We start from the raw sequence: 22,988 nt of genomic DNA on the forward strand, positions 1-22,988 counted from the left end.
TGCTAAAAAAAAAAAAAATCTTCTCTCATACAAACCCGATTCCAAAAAAGTTTGGACACTGTACAAATTGTGAATAAAAAAGGAATGCAATAATTTACAAATCTCATAAACATATATATGTTATTCACAATAGAATATAGATAACATATCAAATGTTGAAAGTGAGACATTTTTGAAATGTCATGCCAAATATTGGCTCATTTTGGATTTCATGAGAGCTACACTTTCCAAAAAAGTTAAGACAGGTAGCAATAAGAGACCAGAAAAGTTAAATGTACATATAAGGAACAGCTGGAGGACCAATTTGCAACTTATTAGGTCAATTGGCAACATGATTGGGTATAAAAAGAGCCTCTCAGAGTGGCAGTGTCTCTCAGAAGTCAAGATGGGCAGAGGATCACCAATTCCCCCAATGCTGCGGCGAAGAATAGTGGAGAAATATCAGAAAGGAGTTTCTCAGAGAAAAATTGCAAAGAGTTTGAAGTTATCATTATCTACAGTGCATAATATCATCCAAAGATTCACATACTGAATTTTTGCATTGAAAACTAAACTTTATTAAAACTATTTGCACTGATTTATTGTGTTGGGTAAATTTTGTTAATTTGTGCTTTTTTTATTCCCTGCAGTGGCTCAGGAGTCTTTGAGTCTGAAAAAAAGTCAACAAAGTTAAAATATAAAACCAAAGAATTTTTTTGAGGTTATGTAATCTTGTTTAAACAGATTTTATAAAATTGGTATCGAAAAAGGTATCGTTTAGGTATAGGTATCGAAAATTTTTGATCGATACCCAGCCCTAAGAATGGGACAACATTCCTATTCTTAAACTTGAGCAACTTGTCTCCTCAGTCCCCAGACATTTACAGACTGTTATAAAAAGAAGAGGGGATGCCACACAGTGATAAACATGGCCTTGTCCCAACTTTTTTGAGATGTGTTGATGCCATGAAATTTAAAATCAACTTATTTTTCATTTACATTTTCATTTACATTTTTTCAGTTTAAACATTTGATATGTCATCTATGTTGTATTCTGAATAAAACATTGAAATATGAAACTTCCACATCATTGCATTCTGTTTTTATTCACAATTTGTACAGTGTCCCAACTTTTTTGGAATCGGGTTTGTATTTATCTGTTTTTTTTTTAGTTATGTCATCAAGGCAAAAACAACAATTACACTAATGACATCACATCAATGGCTTTCCATTCACAGCGTTTAGGGTTCATATAAATAGAAATCAGATTGGATTCATTCAGATAAATCAGACAAAAATGAGTGCATGTAAACAATACAATAATTGCAAAAAAATTAAGTGTAATGAAGATATGGACCCCAATGACTTTCATTGTACAAAAACAAATTAATCATTTTTCACAAGAAAGAAAGTTTGGAACAACATGAATGATAGTAAATGACAGAATTTTCATTTCTGAGGTATCTATGCCTTTAAGTTGGGTTATGTTGGAGATCATATGACTTGTGGGTAAAATAAGGGCTTTCCAGCTACTCCAGTAAGATAGAAACACAGGGGCGAATATGAGAAGCCTGAAAACTACCTAAGCAGTGAAAGTTGAACAGTCCGCATCTTTAACGTTATACAGCATACTGCAGGCAAATTATCTTGGGCCATCTGTGTTTGTGCGGTACACCAATATGATGGAGAAATGTAGGTCAAGGCTATATGACGGCCCAATGTCAGGCTGTTATCACATTCTTGCATACCTGAACCGAAACAGTGTGCTTTAGCAATGAGATCTTATCAGTTACTGCAGAAACTTGTGTCAAAGAAGCGAAGAGGGAGCAAGTGTCACATGCAGAAGGTCTCGAGTAGCAGTTTTACTTTAGGTAAGTGTATCCATCTGTTATTGTGGGTTAATAAGGCCTCACAACTAAATCTCTCCCTGAATGCTTGCCCAGACTAATTATAATACACCGTTTGTTTACGGCCTGACAAACAAGTTTGTTCAAGGCCTATGAACTGACAGCATGTTTGTTTTTACTAGAAAACACAAATGCCATCAGTTCATAACAGCCTTGGTTCCAGAGGTATTTTTCCCACTCATTTCCTCATAAGAATATTTAAAAAGTCTTCATTAAAGTGATATAATCCATGAACCGCACCAACCAGCTTCGAGGTAAATCACAACATTTCACACTTTGATTTTGATCTTTGAACAAAAAGACAAACGTACAAAACTACACAAAAAATCTAATGAAAATTAATAGAGAAACATAAAACTATTTTTACTATAGTTTTTACTAACTATTTATATACCATTCAAAAGTTTGGAAACATTACTATTTTTAATGTTTTCAAAAGAAGCCTCTTCTACTCATGAAGCCTGCATTTATTTGATCAAATATACAGAAAAAAGAACAGTAATATTGTAAAATATTAATATAATTTAAAATAATGGTTTTCTATTGATAATATACTTTAAAATATAATTTATGTCTGTGATGCAAAGCTGAATTTTCAGCATCATTGAATCCAGTCTTCAGTGTCACATGATCGTACAGAAATCATTCTAATATGCTGATTTATTACAAAAGTTGTGCTGCTTAACATTTCTTTATAACATGATACTTTTTTTCCAGGATTCTTTGATGAATAAAAAGTTTAAAAAAAGAGCAGCATTTATTTAAATTAAATCTTTTGTAACAATATACACTACTGTTCAAAAGTTTGGGGTCAGTATTTTTTTTTTCTTTCTTTCTTTTTTTGGAAGAAATTAATACTTTTTTTTCAGCAATGAAGTGTTAAATTGATAAAGAATTGATAGTAAAGATTTATATTGTTAGAAAATATTTCTATTTTGAATAAATGCTGTTCTTTTTGACTATTTATTCATCAGTGAATCCTGAAAAAAGTATCAGTTTCCAAAAAATATTAAGCAACACGACTGTTTCCAACTTTGATAATAACTGAGTATCAAATCATTAGAATGAATTCTGAAGGATCATGTGACCAAAAAAAATTATACTTTAAAGTATATTTAATAGAAAACAATTATTTTAAATTGTAATAATATTTTACAATTTTACTGTTTTTTTTTTTTTTCTGTATTTTTGAGCAAATAAATGCAGGCTCGATGAGCAAGAGAGACTTCTTTCAAAAACATTAAAAATAGTAGTGTTTCCAAACTTTTGAATGGTAGTGTATATATCACACACACACACACACACACACACACACACACACACACACACACACACACACACACACGTGCAAAAAAAATATTTATATATATTTTATATATATATATATATATATATATTTATATATATATTTATATATATATTTATTTATATATAGATATATATATTGATATATAGATAGATATATATATATATATATAGATAGATAGATAGATAGATAGATAGATAGATAGATAGATAGATAGATAGATAGATAGATAGATAGATAGATAGATAGATAGATAGATAGATAGAGAGAGAGAGAGAGTGGTATTTTAATGGTCTTTAACCATTTTAACCACAAATCACTGGTCTGAAAATGGGCAAAAATTGTACAAGTACAGTAGATATTACAGTAACTTAGCATGGAATAGCCTTCCTCTTAGTCACTTCCCAATTATCATTTCCCAATAGTGTTATTTCACTCAATGTTAAAGGTGCTAAAGAGGATCTTTTCATTGACTGAGAAACCAAAGACTGTTACTGAGTTTTTGAAGTGAGCGCATTTGTAAGAACAACCCCCTCTCACAAGGAGCGTCATGGCAGTGATTGACAAGCCAGAGGGCCAATCCGCGCACAATGATCGCGTAAACGACTGGCTGATGTTTTTAAGGCCCTACCTCGTGCACAGATGATGTATATCAATATTATTCCTTTCAGTGCACCTAATAAATAGTCTTTTATCAGTTAGTAAAGACAGTGTCAAGTAATATTGCAAAAATGTATAAAACAAAACTTAGCACTCTTTAGCACCTTTAATGGCTTTGAACAGTTCATGAGTGGTTGAAATCTGTCTCCCAGTTTAATGTGAGACCAAATATTCACCATAGGGTTCAAATCTAGACTCTGACCAGGCCCAAACATGAGCCTGATTAGCCGCGTTTCCACTGCCGGGCCAAAGGCGAGCGTGCTAGTGCAAGCCAGGGCCGGTCGCGTTTTCACTGTCACTTGCGGGGCTTGATAGTGCCTCTTCGGTGCTTCCTTGGTGCCAAAGGCACGGGGCTTGAGGCACGGCCGAGGTGAAAGGCGGAGCTAATCGTAGTCAGGTGATGGGTCTACACGCTGAAATGGGTTGGGTTGTGTGACGTTTGATCAAGGGAGATGTGTTTAAGGGCATTTTTTAGATCAGCACTGCAGAGCTAGCGGACCGACAGTGAAAACGCAACTTGATTTTGGCCTCTGTGCCTAAGGTCTGTGGCCATAGGCCCAGCCCGGCACGCTGTTAGCCCTGGCTCGCACTGGCCTGATAGTGGAAAAGCAGCTATTGACTTGTTCTCAAACCACTTCTTGGTTGTCTTTGCAGTTTGGACAGGAAAATAACATCTGATCTTTCCTCTTTATATATATATATATATATATTTTTTTTTAATTTATTTATTTATTTATTTTTTTTTGCAGAACTATGGGTAATGTAGTTTCTCACCTGGAATTCTGCTGTTAAACAGTGAAATAATGCAGACTGATGGCTTCAAAAGAAACAAATACCATCAATTGACAATCTCATAGCTCACAGTAGTTCTGTCTTTAACGGTTTACTTATTAACTTTAAAAATCAACTTCCCTATGGAGAAAATTAATGGTATTTTTACGTCCAGAAGAACCCGCCTGTTGCACACTATTTACATGGTTATCTACTTCATGAAATCCAGGTAAAAATATACAAACACAAAACAACAACAAAAAACGAATATGACAAGATGATTAAATTCTAACTGGATGCATTATTTGCATTCTTTTCCAATAGTCATTATTGTCAATGGTAATTATAAAAATTAAAAAGTAGATATTTTGAGAAAAATTGGTTGCCAACATTCTTCACAATATGTTCTTCTGTGTCACACAGGTTTGGAACGACATGAGGGTGAGTAAATAATGAAAAAGAAAGAGAGAAGAAAAAAAAAAACACTCCTATCTTAAAAGTTGTGTTGCAACTGGTTGCAGGCCTTTGATGCAAGCAAAATGAGTTAATTTCTATTGGCCCAGAGCATTTCCACAGCACTGAAACGACTGCTTAGCACAGTTAGTCTTTCTCACTAAACAAGCTTCACACCTGAATGCTGAAATAGGTCAGACTTTGATGCATTTCAGCATTACTGTGTGTGGGTGGGGGCTGCAAAGGTAAACATTATTTCTAAGAATTCAGCACACAAAAAGAGCAAGTTTACTACAATCCTGAACCCTAACGGTAGCTTTAAAAGAAAGAGAACATTAAAGTTGACACAAAACCGAAGTTGTGTTAGTCTCTTCTTCCTTTACTTGTGACATATCTGAGTGAACAGAATTTTGTCAATTGGGAATTGGATTGGTTATGGTTTGCTATTGCTGTGATGTCACGTGAGTGACAGCTTGTCCCGTCCTCAACGCCAGTAAACACATCATCAGAGAAAGAGATGTCGCTAGTTATTTTGATGGGCACATGAATTTAAAAAGAAATGATGTGCACAGATCATTTACAACAAATACTGCAATATTGCATAAAAATAAGAATAGTCAATTTTCATGGTGACTTTAACATTAGCAAGTGATGGCTTGGCTGCTGCTGCATGTGATCTGTGCTGAGAGCATCAGCAGGGTCAAATGATTTCCTGAAATCAACAGATGTTTATGAGATCTCACTGTTCTCACACACTGTTCCCAGCTTATAAAGGGGAGTGGCTGTGTACAAAACTTCATGCACATCATTCTTGCTAATAATACACTGACCACAATATTCATTATCTGCAACTGTCATTAACGCTTCAAACGTCTTAAAATACGACCCAACACAATCTTCCAGCTCTGACAGTCGCAGTTTACCATGACAAACCGCCATTTGACTATAATAAGAAACGTTTTAAAGCTCTTGACGATGTCAGTTGATCTGCAGTCACGTATGTCATATCTGATATTTCTCTGTCATTTTTGTTTTGGTGATTCATTGTTTTCATTTTCAGGCATCGTCGCGGAAAAGGCAATATGACTTATATGAATTACCGCAGACTTTATTTAGTAATAAAGCATGTAAAAGCATTATTAGTCATATGTTTATGTGCAGTTAATGCTAAAGCCTGATGATGTCACCACAGACGCAGCTGGCTCGCGCATTAGCATCAGGCCTGTGATAACATCAGTCGTGAACCGCATCTTCGATACCAATCGATGGGTTTATAACTGCTCCGTGATAAGTTATTTTTGCTGGAAAATGACATGCAAATGAAAAGGAAGCGCGCCTCACCTTGTAGTGACAGAGCCGTGCAGTGGGCAGCTAGCTGCTCTTACGTCCGTTCATTTCATGAAAACAAGACGAGCAGGAGAAATAATCAAACCTCGAGCGGCGGAGCAGTTGAGCGCAGAGTCACTGATGGCAGTAAAATACGCATTCAAAATATAAATAAATACAATTTAATGTAGTATTTTATTATTTTAATATTCTTTCTGTCGTTTCACTTTCTCTTTGGGATAGATTACCATGGAAATATGAGGCTAGCAGTAACAATTTGATGAATATACTGGAAAATTATGATATATTTTGCTTTATAAAAAAAACAAAAACAATTTTTATGACCACTATAAAATGTAAGTTACGTTCATGTCAATTAAATACATCGATTTATGTAATGGTAACACCAGCTTCTCTTATTGGTTGAATTTTATTCAGGATTATGGGTATTGTAGTTCTGCAGTTACCATGAAATGGTAACCACATACTTGTTTTTATGGAAAATTGCAGTATTTATTATAAATGATTTATTGGTGCACATTATTATATAGATATATAATTCATGTGCCCTCAAATTCTTTAATCAAAATAACTTCCCCTCGTTCTTGCAGTGGCATCGCTTCACGAGGGCGGCACAACCTGTCACTCACATGAGGTAATGATTCAGTGATCCAATCGTTTTTGTCCCCATGGACAAAATCAAGTCTTGTCCTACATTTTTTCTTGTTCGAGTATTTTTTTCCCCCATACTATGGAAATCTATGGGGCCCATCAACTGTTTGGTTACCATCATTCTTCAAAATATCTTCTTTTGGGGCGGTTTCCCGGACAGAGATTAAGCCTAGTCCTAGAATAAAATTGCCCTTTAAAGGAACACTCCACTTTTTTTGAAAATAGACTAATTTTCCAACTCCCTTAGAGTTAAACAGTTGAGTTTTAAATTAGTGAGAGGTGCTGCGTAATATCATTGCGCCTGCTGCACCCATGGTACGACAGCAAAGTTCCTTGATTATTAAGCCGGAATGAGAGTATAGTTCCTAGCCATATCGGCCTAGAAAATTGCAACTTTTTATTTTCCGTCAGTTTTAGTACACGATGTAACTACAGAAGAATCAAAAAGGAAAAATATCGAAACTCTTTGGTCATTTTTGAGCGAGATGCTAACGGTCTAATCAGATTCAATGAACTATGCTAAGCTATGCTAAAAGTGGTACCGCCAGACCCGGAGATCGGCTGAATGGATTCGAAAACGGTAAAACTCAACTGTTTAACTCTAGGGGAGTTGGAAAATGAGTCTATTTTCAAAAAAAGTGGAGTGTTCCTTTAAACCAGATTAACAGAAATCTGCTTTCTCTATCATGGTTTTAAATAGTCCTAGACTTAGTCTAGTCCAGAGTTTAAAGGGTTAGTTCACACAAAAATGAAAATTCTGTCATTTATTACTCATCCTCATGCCGTTCCACACCTGTAAGACCTTCATTAATCTTCGGAACACAAATGAAGATATTTTGGTTGAAATCCGATGATTCGGTGCGGCCTCCATTGGGAGCAATGACATTTCCTCTCTCAAGATCCATAAAGGTACTAAACATTTAAATCGGTTCATGTGAGTACAGTGGTTCAATATTAATATTAAAAAACGACAAGAATATTTTTGATGCGCCAAAAAAAAACTAAATAATGACTTATTTAGTGATGGATGATTTCAAAACACTGCTTCAGGAAGCATCGGATCATAAATAAATCAGTGTATCGAATCTGCTGTTCGGAGCACCAAAGTCACGTGATTTCAGCCGTTGGCAGTTTGACGCGATCCGAATCATGATTCGATACACTGATTCATTTGTGATCTGAATCTTTCTGAAGCATGAAAAACCGTAAATTGACATTCCCACAGTTCTCTGTGTGATACATAAGGGTACATTGAAGGGTTTTATGTACATAAGGGTTTTATATCTAATGTTGTTAAATTAATGTTTTATGTTGTTTTTTTTAAATTTCATGTGTTTTACCATGATGGTGTTTAGTGTTTGTGTGAATGACACTGTGTGCACCTTCTATTTATTAGTATTGTCCTTCTCTTCTTCTGCTGGTTTATTTTAATTCAGGACTTCATAATGCAGGTTTTAGTAATCTGTTTTTCAGAAAGCCATATTTTAAACCACAACTAACTATTAAACTGCCTCATAATGTTCAGCAGAAGAAAGAAATTCATACGGGTTAAGGGTGAGTAAATGATCACAGAATTTTCATTTTTGGGTGAACAATCCCTTTAAGCTATTTATCAACCTTATGGCTTTTACTTTACTTTATACTTTACTTACTTAATATCAGTTTGTCTATGAAGAAAAATAAATAATTCTGAACCCAATTGTTACGCTCTATTGCACAATTCCTTACATTCATTTTTCTACCACATGTATGTCTCCATCTCTAACATGAATCTGTGCAACCTGAATCTTTATTTGTACAGAAATGAAATGTTTTCAGCTGAAGTGTCTATAGTATGGATAAGAGATCAGAGAACAGGTAAAGGTATAAATGGGCAAATTAATAGCCATTATATTGCAAGGGTGGTTCGCCTACAGGGGTTCAGGCTGTAGGGTTGCCGAATGACTTAAGAAACGTTATCAGCAAGATCTTGTCTATTACCACCCACTGGTGCTTATACCAATGTCGGAAATAAGCACAGTTACAATAGCAAAATATGTGGGAGAGCATTGCTATAGTGTGACGATATTATATTGCAATTGGTAGCAGTTCAAAGTTAATACCAAAGCAATACTAGTTAGCACATCATTTGTAATAAAAGGGTTCAATGACAATATTTGGTTATGGTTACGCTTACAAAAGAGATGTATGAGATGATAAAATCATAAACCATTAATTGTACCCAGAATATATGTAAAATGTTATCTGAGGGATAGAAAGAGAGTATTTCAATGCTTCCAAAAGTGAGGGGTGTGTCCCCTGGTGGGCTGCAGGGGTATTGCAGGCTTAAAATTTTCTCTCATTATATAGTGCATATTTATATTCACATACACATATATATTTCTGAGGTATATGTGTGTGATTAATGTATGTTTTTACAATAATGTTCACAAACACCTAACCAAAATCCTTACCGTAATCATACATTATTGAAAAATAATGGACTATAATTACACTGTGTTAATTCAATGGTGTGTTAATATTCATATTTCATTCAATGGTAACTCTTTACAATAAGGTTCATTAGTTAAACATTAGTTAATGTATTAACTAACATGAACTAAGCATGAGCAATACATTTGTTACTGTATTTACTCTACTACTGTATCTTCGTTAATGTTAGTTAATGAAAATACAGTTGTTCATTGTTTGTTCATGTTAGTTCACAGTGCATTAACTAATGTTAACACGATTTTAATAATGTATTAGTACATGTTGAAATTACCAGTAACAAAGATTAATAAATGCTGTATAAGTGCAGTTCATTATTAGTTCATGTTAACTTATGTAGTTAATAAGTCAAACACTCAAGACAGCAAGGTGTACTGTGTATGCATTCAGTTTTATTGAAGAAGGAAGATATCAACCGGCAGCATTTTACCACCTCAAAATGTACATCAAAATCGAAACACTTATTTAATCAGGATACAAAAATACACATCTCAGTGACCTCCATATTGTAATAAATAGTTAACCATGCATCTACGATAAAAAGGCACAGAAAACAGTCACTTAGTAGTCATAAAAATTACCTACTACTTACCAAAATCATCCAGATATCAATACAAGTGACTACCGTAACATTATATCCCAATAGTGAAAACACATACACATCAGTTGTTTAACCTTAATAAATATGCAAATATTGTAAATATACCTATACATGTAGTCTTAAAAATGAAACTGTGCCATTGTAAACACAATGTAAACAAATGAAACTCACATCGCACTTTTCTTAAATGGATATAAATCATTTGACCTTGCTCTACAAATTCCTCAAAATGAATTCGTTTTTGAAAATCCAGGCAGTTTACAGCTTTTGCGTTCGCCATCGTCGATAAGCCGAAGCCCACCGCCACTCATAGTCCAATGAAAACACTCATGTGGTGGCTTGAGAACTGAACTGAGGTTCATGTGATCATGTATTCAGTGTGGCATGAGAGGAAGACTGCACTTGTGTGATTTGAGTCTGTTGTGAACAAATGAACTATACAGAGGCACCATAGACAAGGTCGAACTGCTACAGCTGTCAAACAGAAATCATGTAAGGCCAATTAAACAGGGAGCTTCATAGAGTGAGCATCAAGTGTTCTCGAAATGATATTGTGTCTTTGGTAATGATTCTAGCTAGTTGGGGAAATTACCTTTACAATGCAGTCACTCGGAAATGCATATCTGAAAAGCATATCGCTACATTCATTCGAGTTTCGAGATGCGTGGAGGTATGCGAACGAACGTACAACAGAACCGTTGCTTTAAATGCACCATTTGATTGTCAGGTATGATCACGGCATGATGCTTTTTTTTCTGTCACCAATGAATAGATAACACTTTCTGCACTGATTTTGGAGAAAATGTCTGTGGAATGAATTTAAACCTGGTAAAATGTGTTAAACAGAGAGTAATGCACACTTAGTGGTAGCTGAAAGCATTAAATTGGCCAGAATATTTAATAAACAAACACGTAAGGGAGAGGGGATGTGTAAAACTTGACGTACATCCCAATCTGCAGAGTTTTGCTGGCGTAGATTTCACGTGGGCCTGCCGATGGATTTAACAGCCAAGCAATAATGCCTACAGGCAGACACTGAAACCTCAGTAGGTGCTCACTACTGAGAAAAGACGGGAAGTGAGAGACATTAAGTTGCCAATTAAACCGCAATGGACAAATAACATCTACTGCTGGAAAAAGCAGGCTGCAGACAAAGTACAGCATAGTCTGCACTGTTGTGCCTTTATTATGGACGCCAGTGGTTCTCAACTGCTGGGCAACACATACAGAATGCATTTAATGGTCACACTTTATATTAGATTGTCTTTAAGTACTGTGTACTTACAAAAATAAAAACATGGGTAAAATGTACTTATTGTGTTCATATTGTATTGCAAAACACTTTTGCTGCTACTGAGGCGTGATACGTATAGAAGCTTGTTTCTGCCATGGAAAAAAAGGATAATTACAACTTTTTTTCTCACAATTGCATGATATAAAGTTGCAATTGTGTGTTATAGGGCCCTATTTTAACGATCTAAACGCAAAGTGTAAAGCACACGGCGCAGGTGCACTCCACTGGAGTGGTCCAAATCCACTTTTGCTATTTTAACGACGGAAAAACGGTCCGTTTTTGAAATGGGTTGTCTCTATTCTCTTAATGAGTATAACGTTCAATAAACCAATCAGAGTGTCATCTCCCATCCCCTTTAAGAGCGAGATGCGCTCGCGCCATGGCGGAATTTGTTGGCGGAAAAGCTGAACGCTTTTCAAGCGAAGAAACCGATCTGCTCGTGCGCGAAGTTAAAGCGGGCTTGCAAATGCAGGCTTTCTAATAGCTCGCGCGATGAGTCAGTTAATATATATGTGTGTGTATTGGCACGATTGTTCAATTAATTAGCCAATTTCGTTCATCATTATAAGTAGTAATAGGCTGAATTGAAAATAGGTAGCCTAATTCTAATACACGCAATGACTATTCATCATTACATTTTTATATTTATGTAGCCTACACAATAATATTCTTTTACACTGTAATCCTTTTGTTTTTAATATTTGGCATGTTTGTGTGATGCGCATCCCTGTGTGTAATAAGCAGAGTCGACACTGTGGACGCGCCCAGAGGTGCAGTTTCTACCAATACGCTCTAACGAAAAAATATTGCGCCATTGACTTTAGACTTTAGACCAGGTTTGAGTTGGTCTATGGCGCAGTCTATTTTCAGCTCCTTAAAACAGCAGTGCGCCGGCAATGCGCCTGAACACACCTCTTTTTTAGACCGGCACGCCCATGGGCGCACTAACTGGCGCAAATGCATTTACTAATTTAAGGATGTAGCGCTGAACGGGAAAACGCGAACGGCACCGGACGCAAACTAGCAAACACACTTGCGTCGCATTGCGCCGGGTGTATTATAGGGCCCATAAAGTTAGAATTCTAACTTCTTTTCTCAGAATTGTGAGATATAAACTCACAATTGCGAGTTACAAAAAATATCTGAAATTTTTTTTCAGAATTTATATCTCACAATTCTGACTTTATAACTCAGAATTGGGAGTTTACATCTTGCAATTCTGACGTAATATCATGCAATTCAGACTTTATAGCTCACAATTGAGAGTGTATATCTCGCAATTCTGACTTTATAACTTGCAATTGGGAGTTTACATCTTGCAATTCTGACTTTATAACAATTCTGAGTTTATATCTTGCAAATCTGACTTTATAACATGCAACTGAGACTGTATTTCATGCAATTCTGACTTTATAACTCGCAACTGTGTTTATATCTCGCAATTCTGACTTTATAACACACAATTGTGAGTTTATATCGCACAAATCTGACTTTATAACATGCAATTTATACTATTTCACACAATTCTGACTATAACTCTCAATTGAGACTTTATATCATGCAATTCTTACTTTATAACTCACAACTGCAAGTTTATATCACACAATTTTGACTTTATAACATGCAATTGAGACTTTATTTCACAATTTTGACTATAACTTGCAATTAAGACTATATCACACAACTCGCAATTGTGAGAAAAAAGTCAGATTTGCGTGGAAAAAAGTCGCAATGATCTTTTTTTTTTTTTATTCAGTGGCGGAAACAAGCTTCCATAGATACGGGATTAAGGCTGGGTTAAGGGTTAAAGGATGTAATTACAGAAATTAACTATAGATGTAATTTCATGCAGGTATTTTTTTCAATATAAGCACAATGTAAAACCATGTATGCACACAATAAGTGCATTGTATCAAAGGATTCATTTAAATGTTAGTACATAGTCGTTAAAGACACTTAATATAAAGTGGGAACCAGGGCAGTCCTAAGCATGCAATCACACCGGTTACACTGCCCAAAGGATGGCCTTGGTGGGAACAAATTAACTATATAATTGTGTATAGTTAGGACAGAAATAAAAATAGGCTTATCAAATTTTAAATGTGAAGAGAATATGTTGTCCTCATCTTCAATTTTGAGCATCCATCACGCGCCCAATCAAACTTTGCTAAATTAAGTTCGTTTTTCGTTTGGTAAGAGCTAGACATATTACGCAGCTGCCAATATGGACAAGGCCAAACTACATTAAATACGGGTTCACTTACAAAAAGAATAAACATGGTTTTTGCCGACCACAATGTGCTTTGTGTGGTGAATTATTGGCTGCCGAGAGCATAAAACTCAACTGACATTTAGAAACCAAACACACAAGCTAAAAAAAAGTGTAAATAATACTTCTACTGTTTGTGCATTTACAAAATTGTCAATATTGTATGCCATTCTTGATAATAATGACTTTTAAGGATCTTTTTTTGATTGTGTATAATAATCTATCCCTACGTTTGGCGCCATGTTTGATGTAAAACCCTAGAGCAATAGCACCTAAGAACCAGTAATGCAATCTATTATTGATTAATGAATGCTGTCATGAATTGAGTCTCATTTTTAGTCCAATTTGTTTGATAACAATGACTAAACTCTCACCAAACTCTTCAAATGTGTATTTTCCTTTTGTAAAAACATCCTGCTCGGTTTAACCCAACAGACCAAACCCAGTCCTCCAGGCCTGTGCTCGTTTTCCATATTTGTTTGAATTCTCACTTCAGGTAAATTGTGGGTAGAATTGCATTTCTTGGTAGGGAACGCCACATCTTTTCCGACACTACTCTCTTTCTCTCTCTCTATATATATATACAGTATCAACTACTACTTTGATGTTATCAAACACCCTCTAGAGGAACATTATAATATAACATAAACTAAAATCCGCTGTTATGAGCCCCATGTGCACTGTTGGTTGGGAAAGCTATGTGTAGCTCAAAATTTTCCATTTAACGGAAAAAATAGAGGCACAACAGTTTTATAGTCGGTGTGAGGAAACATCCAGCCGTCTAGCAAATTATCCTGGAAGCACGGTTAGACAGGATCAACAATTTGCTAATGGAAGATTTATGAATTTTGGAGAGAACATGGCAAGATTTGACCCTAATCCACCTTAATCAGAAACCAACAAAAAAAAAAAAAAGTGTGTGAAGTTTATCTTTTTAGTTTTCCATGGAAAAACCTCACATAATAAAGCTTCATAGAGAAGAAATGTATCAAAATAAATACAATATTGCACCTTCCATAGAGTACAACAGCACTTAACGTGTAAAGGCGATTACTTAACATAATAATTCACAAAGGTGTTATGGTGCTCTATACACAAATAAATGTGCCATCTGATAATATCATGAAAGCTTTCTATTATACAAAGGCCTTACTTCTAACTGGAGTTAACAGTTTAGACTTTTTAAACATATATACAGTGCATATATTAACAAACATCTCTTATACCCTGTAATGCCACCAACCAAATGTAGATGATCCTATAGAACTTGCACTGGGTTCCTGAACTCAGCAAATATCAACTATGTTGCAGGTCAACTGCAGTTTCTTATTCAAAACAATAGAAGTCCTATTTCATGTATAATAATACATTTTAAGCCACAAACAAATGTCGTGTGGATGTTTTTCTGAGCAACTTCAGATTTGAAAATTTTTTGAAGAATATTTTAGGGGGGGAAATTTAAACTTTTTGGGGACATTGTTTTTGGTACTTGATTCACCGAGATGTCAACTTACCTAACTTCCTACTGTAAGGTTAAAACATTTCTTACCAATAAAGCTCATCTGACAATAAATATGGCACATGACACTGCTTTTGACACAAGGTTTCCATGCAGACAGATAAATAGAAATAAATCAGCAGTCTACTTAGACCAAAAGGGATGCTTCAGTAGTAACAAACGGCATTATACTAAATTCATATAAAACTTGTTCAAGTGTTAGTTTGTACAATAAAAAACAAGACGCAGATCATGCAGTAAAATAGCTATCCAAATATAGCAAGCATACCATGCATCAGTATGTCACTGTCGAAGGAAACCCCTTTTGACCTTTCCTGGACTGCACCGTCGCACTACGATGATTGCCATCTGATTGCGATACTCCAGCAGTCTTTTTCCCGTCTCCTTAAAATGTAAACAGTGCTGTCAAAAGCAGAATATTGCTGACACATCACATCGCCCTCCTGTTGTTGCCATCTACCGCAAGGCAAAGAGCCAGTGAGCTACTCAGAGGCCGTGCTCCTCTCGGAGAAAACGCTGTTTGGAAGTCCTGTTCTGCTACTTGATTTGGATCATTTAAAGAGGCCAGAGGTCGCGTGCACTATGAGAATTGCATACCTGATTGTGCCGTTGATGCAATAAGTGAGGAATGGCTTTTCTATGGGTCTAAAAGTCTCGGACACAATCCTTGTCGTTTTGGCACCAGCACTTGCTTCTAAAACAAACATTCTTTGCTTTTCTACAAGCTATTCCTACATGAATCCACGACACTAAAGCGCCTCCCACACCGGAGCTCCGCTTCAACTCCTCTTCGCTCGCGAACGGAATGTGTGTTGACGTCTCACAGGTCCACCATCGAACTCTTGGCCAAGTCCTTAGTTCCCTGGAGAATTCTCTTCATATGACCCACCTTCGAGATCCCCAGATCCTAGTGGAATCAGACAAACAGAAGTGCACTCAGAGCGACGCATTTAGTGAGCTCACACCTGTAGTTCAGCTCGCTAAATACTGTACACTGTACATCATTTTATACAAACTATACATTTTTGATAATCACAATCACTTTTTGATTCTTTTGGATGTTTTTGTTTTACTGAATAAATCTTTTGTACTATAGATATCATAAACTTTGCTGCAGCTTAACCCAAGTTTAAACCAAGTTTAATTGTCAAATTCAGAGTCTAGCACAAGTTTAATTTAGTTAAATTTGGGCTAACACTTTATTTGTGTCTGATACACACTTTACATGTACTTACTATAGTTATAACAGCAAATTATGCATAATTACATAACCTTAAACAAACTGGTTACACTTTATTTTAAGGTGCTGTAGTTACATTGCAATAACTCAAATAAGTACTGAGTATTATTAATTAACTACATGTACTTACTATAGAGTTACAGTTAGGGTTAGGGTTTGGTTTAGGGTTAGTTACCATGTAATAACAGTAAATTATGTATAATTAGGTAAGTACATGTAGTAACGTGTAATGAGTCACCTTAAAATAAAGTGTTACCAACAAACCCTCAGCCTAAAGCAAGAGTAATTAAATGTTTATTAATATTATTCCTTATTTTCTGTATCAATACTGTAAAAGGAACACCTTAAAATAAAGTGTAAGCAAATTTGGCTTAAGTTCAAAAGTCAAATATAGTTTGCAAAAAATAAAAAGAAAGTAAAATTTTATATATATATATATATATATATATATATATATATATATATATATATATATATATAAAAATTTTTACTTTATTTTTATTTATAAAAATAAAGTAAAACATAATTTACATAATTAAAAAAAAAATATATATATATATATATATATATATATATATATATATATATATATATATATATATATATATATATATATATATATATATATATATATATATATATATATATATATATATATAGCATTAAAAATAAATCAATACTCACATTTCTCGAAGGGTAAGATTTTCTCAGTCATATATTTAAATGAAGTGTTTACAGTGTTACCCATACCGAGACATCCCCATTTTATTGTGGGAAAAAGTCAGACGGATGATGTAAAACACATAATTTTACGTCATCTGGTGGACTTTTGACAGATCCAGGGTTTCTGTGAAAACTACTTCTGCATTTTTGTATCCCTGTTCACGGATGAGTCCAGTGCATTATAGGTGTTGAAGTTTCCCTACCTTTTTGACAAAACTGAACGTCACATCCCTTTTTCTCTAGACATGTAGCGCCGATCTACTGCATAGACAGTCAAGATTGAATAAAATCCCATCTTGCCAGTGGTGAATTACCCCTTTAAGTAGAACTATTTTTATTTCATTCAGACTATGTGAACATAGTATGCTGAGTCTTGCATGTGTGTTTTGCAGTTTAAAAAATTCAATTAATCATTTAACTGACTGTCAATTTAAAATGTTTATAGAAATTCTTTACTCTAGTGTATACCCAAAGTATAATGAACCCATCCAAGAAGTAGGTTTGAGATAAACCACAGAAAAGTGACATTTAGGCTAATCTAAATGAGGAATTTTGATTCTTGATTCTGTTGAAATAAGTGTCTAATCAAGCAATTTGTGTACCTTATTTGCTATTTTTGTAACTATATATCCGCATTATATAGGTCATCGTCTACTCTGCGCTCTACGATATTTCAGCATCGGCCATTACAACACCAAAGGCTTTTTAAGAAACACAGGTTAACCTCAGGTTAAAACATTGCAGCTGAACTAACGCCAGAAAGTGCTCCATTATGCCACAATACCACTGAATTTGAGCTTGACTGGTTTACAGTTGAAACACATTTATGTCCTATTAAAGTTTTCAAAATCTGTTTGAGGAAATCCCGAAAGACAGAATGAGGTTAAACCAGATAAATGGCAGGGACATTTGAAATGGGAGGACATAACAGAGGCGAAAAAATGGCACAGTCCAAGGTTCACTAGAGCTTGTGATAAGTGTGACCAGAACACCTTACACATAAACATTCAGCACTACACAACACTGAGCTGCTCTTATGAACCCATCGTGTAATTCTTCAACATCGGAAGGTATGATTCATGAGGATTTATAATACATTTATTGAATGCATTATGACATATTTATTTCTTCAACAGGTGCACATGAAAGCATCATTGAGTTTCTGGTGAGGATGTTTATTGTGCTCTATCATTGTGTTAAATTGTGTAATATATTAGACCATTCAAGTGACAATCCTAGAAAATGTTATTGTTTAAAATAACTCCAGTAAACAGCTATAACTGAATAAATGCTGTAAATAAGGCCCTGTTTACATCTCGTATAAGCATCAGCCTCAGGAGATCTGATCACCAGTGAAAAACACTAAATACAGGTGTAAATGGAGTCTGGTTTGTGATTTGACCACTCAAACCTCATGCATTTGTTGTGTTAACATAAATAATATTATGTTATGTTATATTATATTATAATGCAGTGGTTCTCAGCTGGATTTGCTGGTGTTTTTTCCTCCCTTTAAAAAGTTAGATGTTTTCCTATTCTAACTGTATGGTTTTTTATTTGTACTTCAGAACAAACCCGAAGGGGCATTCACACAACATCGTCTTCAACTAAAAACTGAAACGTATGCTTTTTGGGCTTTAATTTACATGACAGCAGCATTTTTTGATCACTAGTTTGACATGTTCATCGACAGTGGATTAATGACCGCTGCGATCAAATTTTACCTCAGACGAAATTCTGGCAGCGTCAGAAGATTTGGCGCACAGTCCTGCACTCTTACGACAAACGTCAAATTGTCTTTGTTTTTCAAGACAAGCTTTAATCAAAATTAATGCTATAGAGATGTCTTTGTTAGCTGCCATTTCAGTCCTGTGTATAATGCAGCTCACAGTCATCCGTTTTTAACGTGTCTTGACTGTCATACAGTCTGACATAAATGACAGCTGAGATCACAGAGTGTGACATGAGGATCATGTCATACATTCTGACAAGCAACAATCATAAAGAACTATTATAAATCCCACAGTGTAGTCGTTTTTGCAGATCATTGTGAACAGGGATCGTTTTGACAACATTGTCATCTGTACATGAAAAACACAAAGGCATTGAATAGTGAATAAACAAAATGCCTTTGGTCCCCTGTTAGATGGTAAAGTGTGGCACATGGTTGCTTTGCCATTTCTTACCATCACTGTTTGTATGTTTTTTTTTTTTTTTTTTTAATTTTCTATCCATCAAAGAATGTAAAAAAAAAAAAACTGCATCACTGTTTCTACTAAAATATTAAGCAGCTCAACTGTTTTCAACATTGATAATCATGAGCAACAAATCAAAGATCTTCCCCTTACGATCACTTACGATAGCATCACCCGAGACTGATGTTCATACCAGTTGTAAACCGGGCCTGATTTGTTTAAAGTTGTCACCAAATCACACACACATAAACATTTTCACTGTACTCATGAGCTACACAAACAGAGGCATGTCGGTGTGGAGCTGCCTATCAGCCCCGCTGGTGTCTTTTGAGCCTAGCCGACTTAAAATAACCCTACGTTCGCCAGACCGGTTAGTCGTGTAAGTAGTTCGAGATCCGAATGACACTTGCACAGAGGAAGCCAAGCAGAGCAGTGCAGCACAAAATAGCAAACAGGGTGACAGGTAAGATGACAGAAAGAGAGAGAGAGAGTCAAAGAGCGAGATGGACAGAGAAAGAATGTTTCGGTTGTTCTGAGGGACATCGTGAGGCACAAAAAGGGGTTGTGTGTATACCTTGAGGTCTCTCCTTTCCAGGTGCAGGAGCTCGGAGCCGCGGATGTCGTGGCGGATGAAGGTGTCTTTGTACTCCCCCAAGCTGAGCTGCTCCAGCCAGGTGGCCACCTCCTCAGTGCCCCACCTCTGAACTACACAAGTACAGAGCGAGAAGCCCCCTTCAGTGTCCAACCCCCGTACACTCGCAGGACACAAGCAAACAGGGTCAGGCCGAGAGGAGGAACAAGTCAAAAACAACCACAAAAGGAAAAGGGGACCAAAAATCAAACAGGAAAGAGAAGACACAGAAAGAAGTGGCGGCAGCAGCTGGCAAAGAGAGGGTTAAACAGGTTCGGTTTGGTCACTGGCACACCCAGAGGCGTTTCTGGCATGCAGGTTATCACAGTGGCACGTCCACCATTATCCCATTGAGAGCAGACACAGAGACAGGAGAGACAGCAGGAGGAAGAGGGAATGGGAGGCTGAAGCCTGTGCGACCTAACGCTCCTAAAGTCCTGCACTCAGATTGTCCGCTGGCAGGACGAAAATACACTGTTGTTGTTGATGCCGTGTTCAATCCCCGAAACAGACATGCACGTCAAGGCCAGGGCGAAACTACTTTCAATTTAAGAGTGTGGATGAATATGAATCTGTTATGACAGTCGCTCTGGCCAACTACGCCTGAAAAACGTCAAAGAATATGATGGTTTATAGTTTGTAAACAGGTAGAGAAACTATTTTGATCCCCTTGCAATGCTTTTTTTGGAGAGTATGTACAAATTATGTACTATCCTCAGATATCAGATTTTAAGAAGGATTAAAGGTGATGTGTGTAATTTTTTGATACGTGTAGACAACGCCAGGGAGAATTAATTGCTCGAGGTTAGTGCCATCAAATCTGCTCCAATAAAATTTAGAGAGTCACAAGCATAAATATCAATTCTGCTTTGTTTTTCAAGATTTTAAAATGATCAGGACTTTTGGACAGACAGAAATTAAGATCACATAGACTATGTACTTGAATGTAATCAATGTTGTAATTTTTCTACCATCATATAACTTTGGAAAGGTGGTATATGTTTTTAACACATCATTATACACTGTAAAAAAAAAAAAAATATCATGAAATGTTGAAAAAAAAAAAAATGTGTTTCTTTCTTTGTATCACCTCAAAATTTTAGTTTAAATGAACAACCAGGTTAGGCTACCTACTTTAAGTTAAACCAAAAAAACATTTCTACAGTGTAGAGGGTATGCATGTGACATCACCGTCAGCTGGAGTACACCCACTGAGTGGCAAAAACTGAGTGACAGCATTGGCTTTTAGCGTGAATGTTGCAAAAAACACACAAAACACACCTAGAACGGTAAAGAGCTTTTCTTGACAGAAAATTTGATGTATATTTTTAAAGACTACCAAAAACTACAGAAAATAGAAGCAAGTGGATTGCTGCAATTCACAGAAACAACTGGACAACAAAACGTGGATTTGCAGTTATCATTTTGTGTCAATAAGTTGAATTTTGGGGTAAAATCATACCCTATATATTGTATTGTTATATACTGTATTGACAACTCATCAAAATGGCTGGACAATATGGACCTACCTATATTGTATTTATATAAAGCATTCACATGCAAATCTGCTTTGTCTATTTCCCTACCGTCGAAATCAGGGACATATAAATGTCTGGAAACATGATTCCTGGCTGCATGTCAATATCCATGGATCACTGAATTTTTGGTAAGTTGTAATGATAATCATTAGTTTTACTCATGTTTAACTCGCATTTTCCCAGTTTCCCCTAATAAATCTGGTCATGCAGCAGCTCTTTTGCCCCTCAGTTTGGCTGAGGGGTATGTTCCAGCAGGAAAATAACATCAACGCATACCCTTTATTATTGTTATTAATAATAATTAATAGTAATAATGAACAATTATATGGTTATTATTGTTATTAGCAATATACCTGAACAATATATTTAAAAAAAAACATGCTTTTGTATAATTTCCAATTAAAACAAAGTAAAAAAAAAAAAGTGACAGTAAAACACTAACAACAACAATACACATTTTTGGAGGCTGAAATTTATTTTCACCAACTATTATGAAATAAAGAAACCAAATATTTTAGATAAATCCACCCCTTTAGGCACATTAAAACTAAATGATCTTGGGCACTTTAATGTCAGTCACACAGCCAGAATAAGCTGCAGTGTAAACCAAACTTTATATATGTAGCTACACAAGATTGACTTCCTTCAATAGACACTATGGCACTTTCCAAACATGGCTCTGTTTGTTTGAGTGTCCTAAAATGTCATCTTCTGCCTCAACCAATGGCAAGAGTTTAGGGCAAGACTCTCAGTTTGGCAGAAGTCTGGGCAGAAGTCCATTCAGTGCTACTTGTGACAAATTACACACTTCACCTTTAAGCATTACATGTGTGGCACATTTAGCACAATATGACATATTTAGGTTTGGATAAGCGGTTTCTTTTGTTCCCCTTCTGTGCGGTACACCTTGGTTTGTGCCTGCTGTTCATGTGTAGACACATGGACTGTTTCTGACTCACAGGACAACACCATGACCAGAGGAGTGCAGGGGTGCTCATGGATGGTTGGGTTGGACTGAGGACCACTGGACATGAACAGAGAGTCCTCTCAGAAGAGGGTGTACATGCTGTATGGCGCTCTAGAAAATCACACAGGCTGTGTGTCTCTGCCTCTTTGGGCTTCAGAGAGCTGACATCACTTCCTTTAACAGTTCCCTATATTGTCAGCAATCATGAACATGAACATTTTTTTCCAAAATAAAATACAATAAGTTCTGATTTTGCATCTTTTCCAATCAAAACAGCAAAATGTAACACTAAAACACTTTTACATGAATACGACTGCAAAAAAACATGAGGTATCCATGATTTTAGTGTCTGTTTCATGTGAGGATATTCAAGTAAATGTGGACACACACACACATACACACGCACGCACGCACACACACACACACACACACTCACACACACACTCT

The 22,988-nt window shown here is 35.8% G+C and overlaps 2 protein-coding genes and 1 long non-coding RNA gene across 12 annotated transcripts in view; 1 reads left to right on the forward strand and 2 right to left on the reverse strand.

The window, feature by feature from the left end:
* Positions 1–6,534, reverse strand: part of akap11 (A kinase (PRKA) anchor protein 11) — a 52,880-nt gene extending 46,346 nt beyond the window's left edge. For all 4 annotated transcript variants that reach the window (XM_067408802.1, XM_067408801.1, XM_067408800.1 and 1 more), the window contains exon 1: positions 6,418–6,534. The gene's annotated coding sequence lies outside the window, so the exon portion shown is untranslated. The remainder of the gene's footprint in view (positions 1–6,417) is intronic.
* LOC137035488 (uncharacterized) lies at positions 5,738–22,985 on the forward strand. The gene is made up of 4 exons (XR_010897082.1): positions 5,738–6,073; positions 7,014–7,057; positions 18,347–18,375; positions 20,001–22,985. It is a non-coding gene; the product is annotated as an uncharacterized lncRNA (long non-coding RNA).
* Positions 7,307–22,988, reverse strand: part of dgkh (diacylglycerol kinase, eta) — a 111,539-nt gene continuing 95,857 nt past the window's right edge. For 5 of the 7 annotated variants that reach the window (XM_067408805.1, XM_067408804.1, XM_067408803.1 and 2 more), the window contains one exon: positions 19,405–20,110. In XM_067408805.1, the coding sequence (XP_067264906.1) occupies positions 19,677–20,110 (434 nt within the window). In that variant the 3' untranslated portion in view covers positions 19,405–19,676. Of the gene's footprint in view, positions 16,155–19,404; positions 20,111–22,988 lie in introns of those variants that run through there. The other 2 variants (XM_067408806.1, XM_067408807.1) reach the window with 2 other exon arrangements.

The sequence above is a fragment of the Chanodichthys erythropterus genome, chromosome 14 (genome assembly GCF_024489055.1).
Source record: "Chanodichthys erythropterus isolate Z2021 chromosome 14, ASM2448905v1, whole genome shotgun sequence".
Lineage (NCBI taxonomy): Eukaryota > Metazoa > Chordata > Actinopteri > Cypriniformes > Xenocyprididae > Chanodichthys > Chanodichthys erythropterus.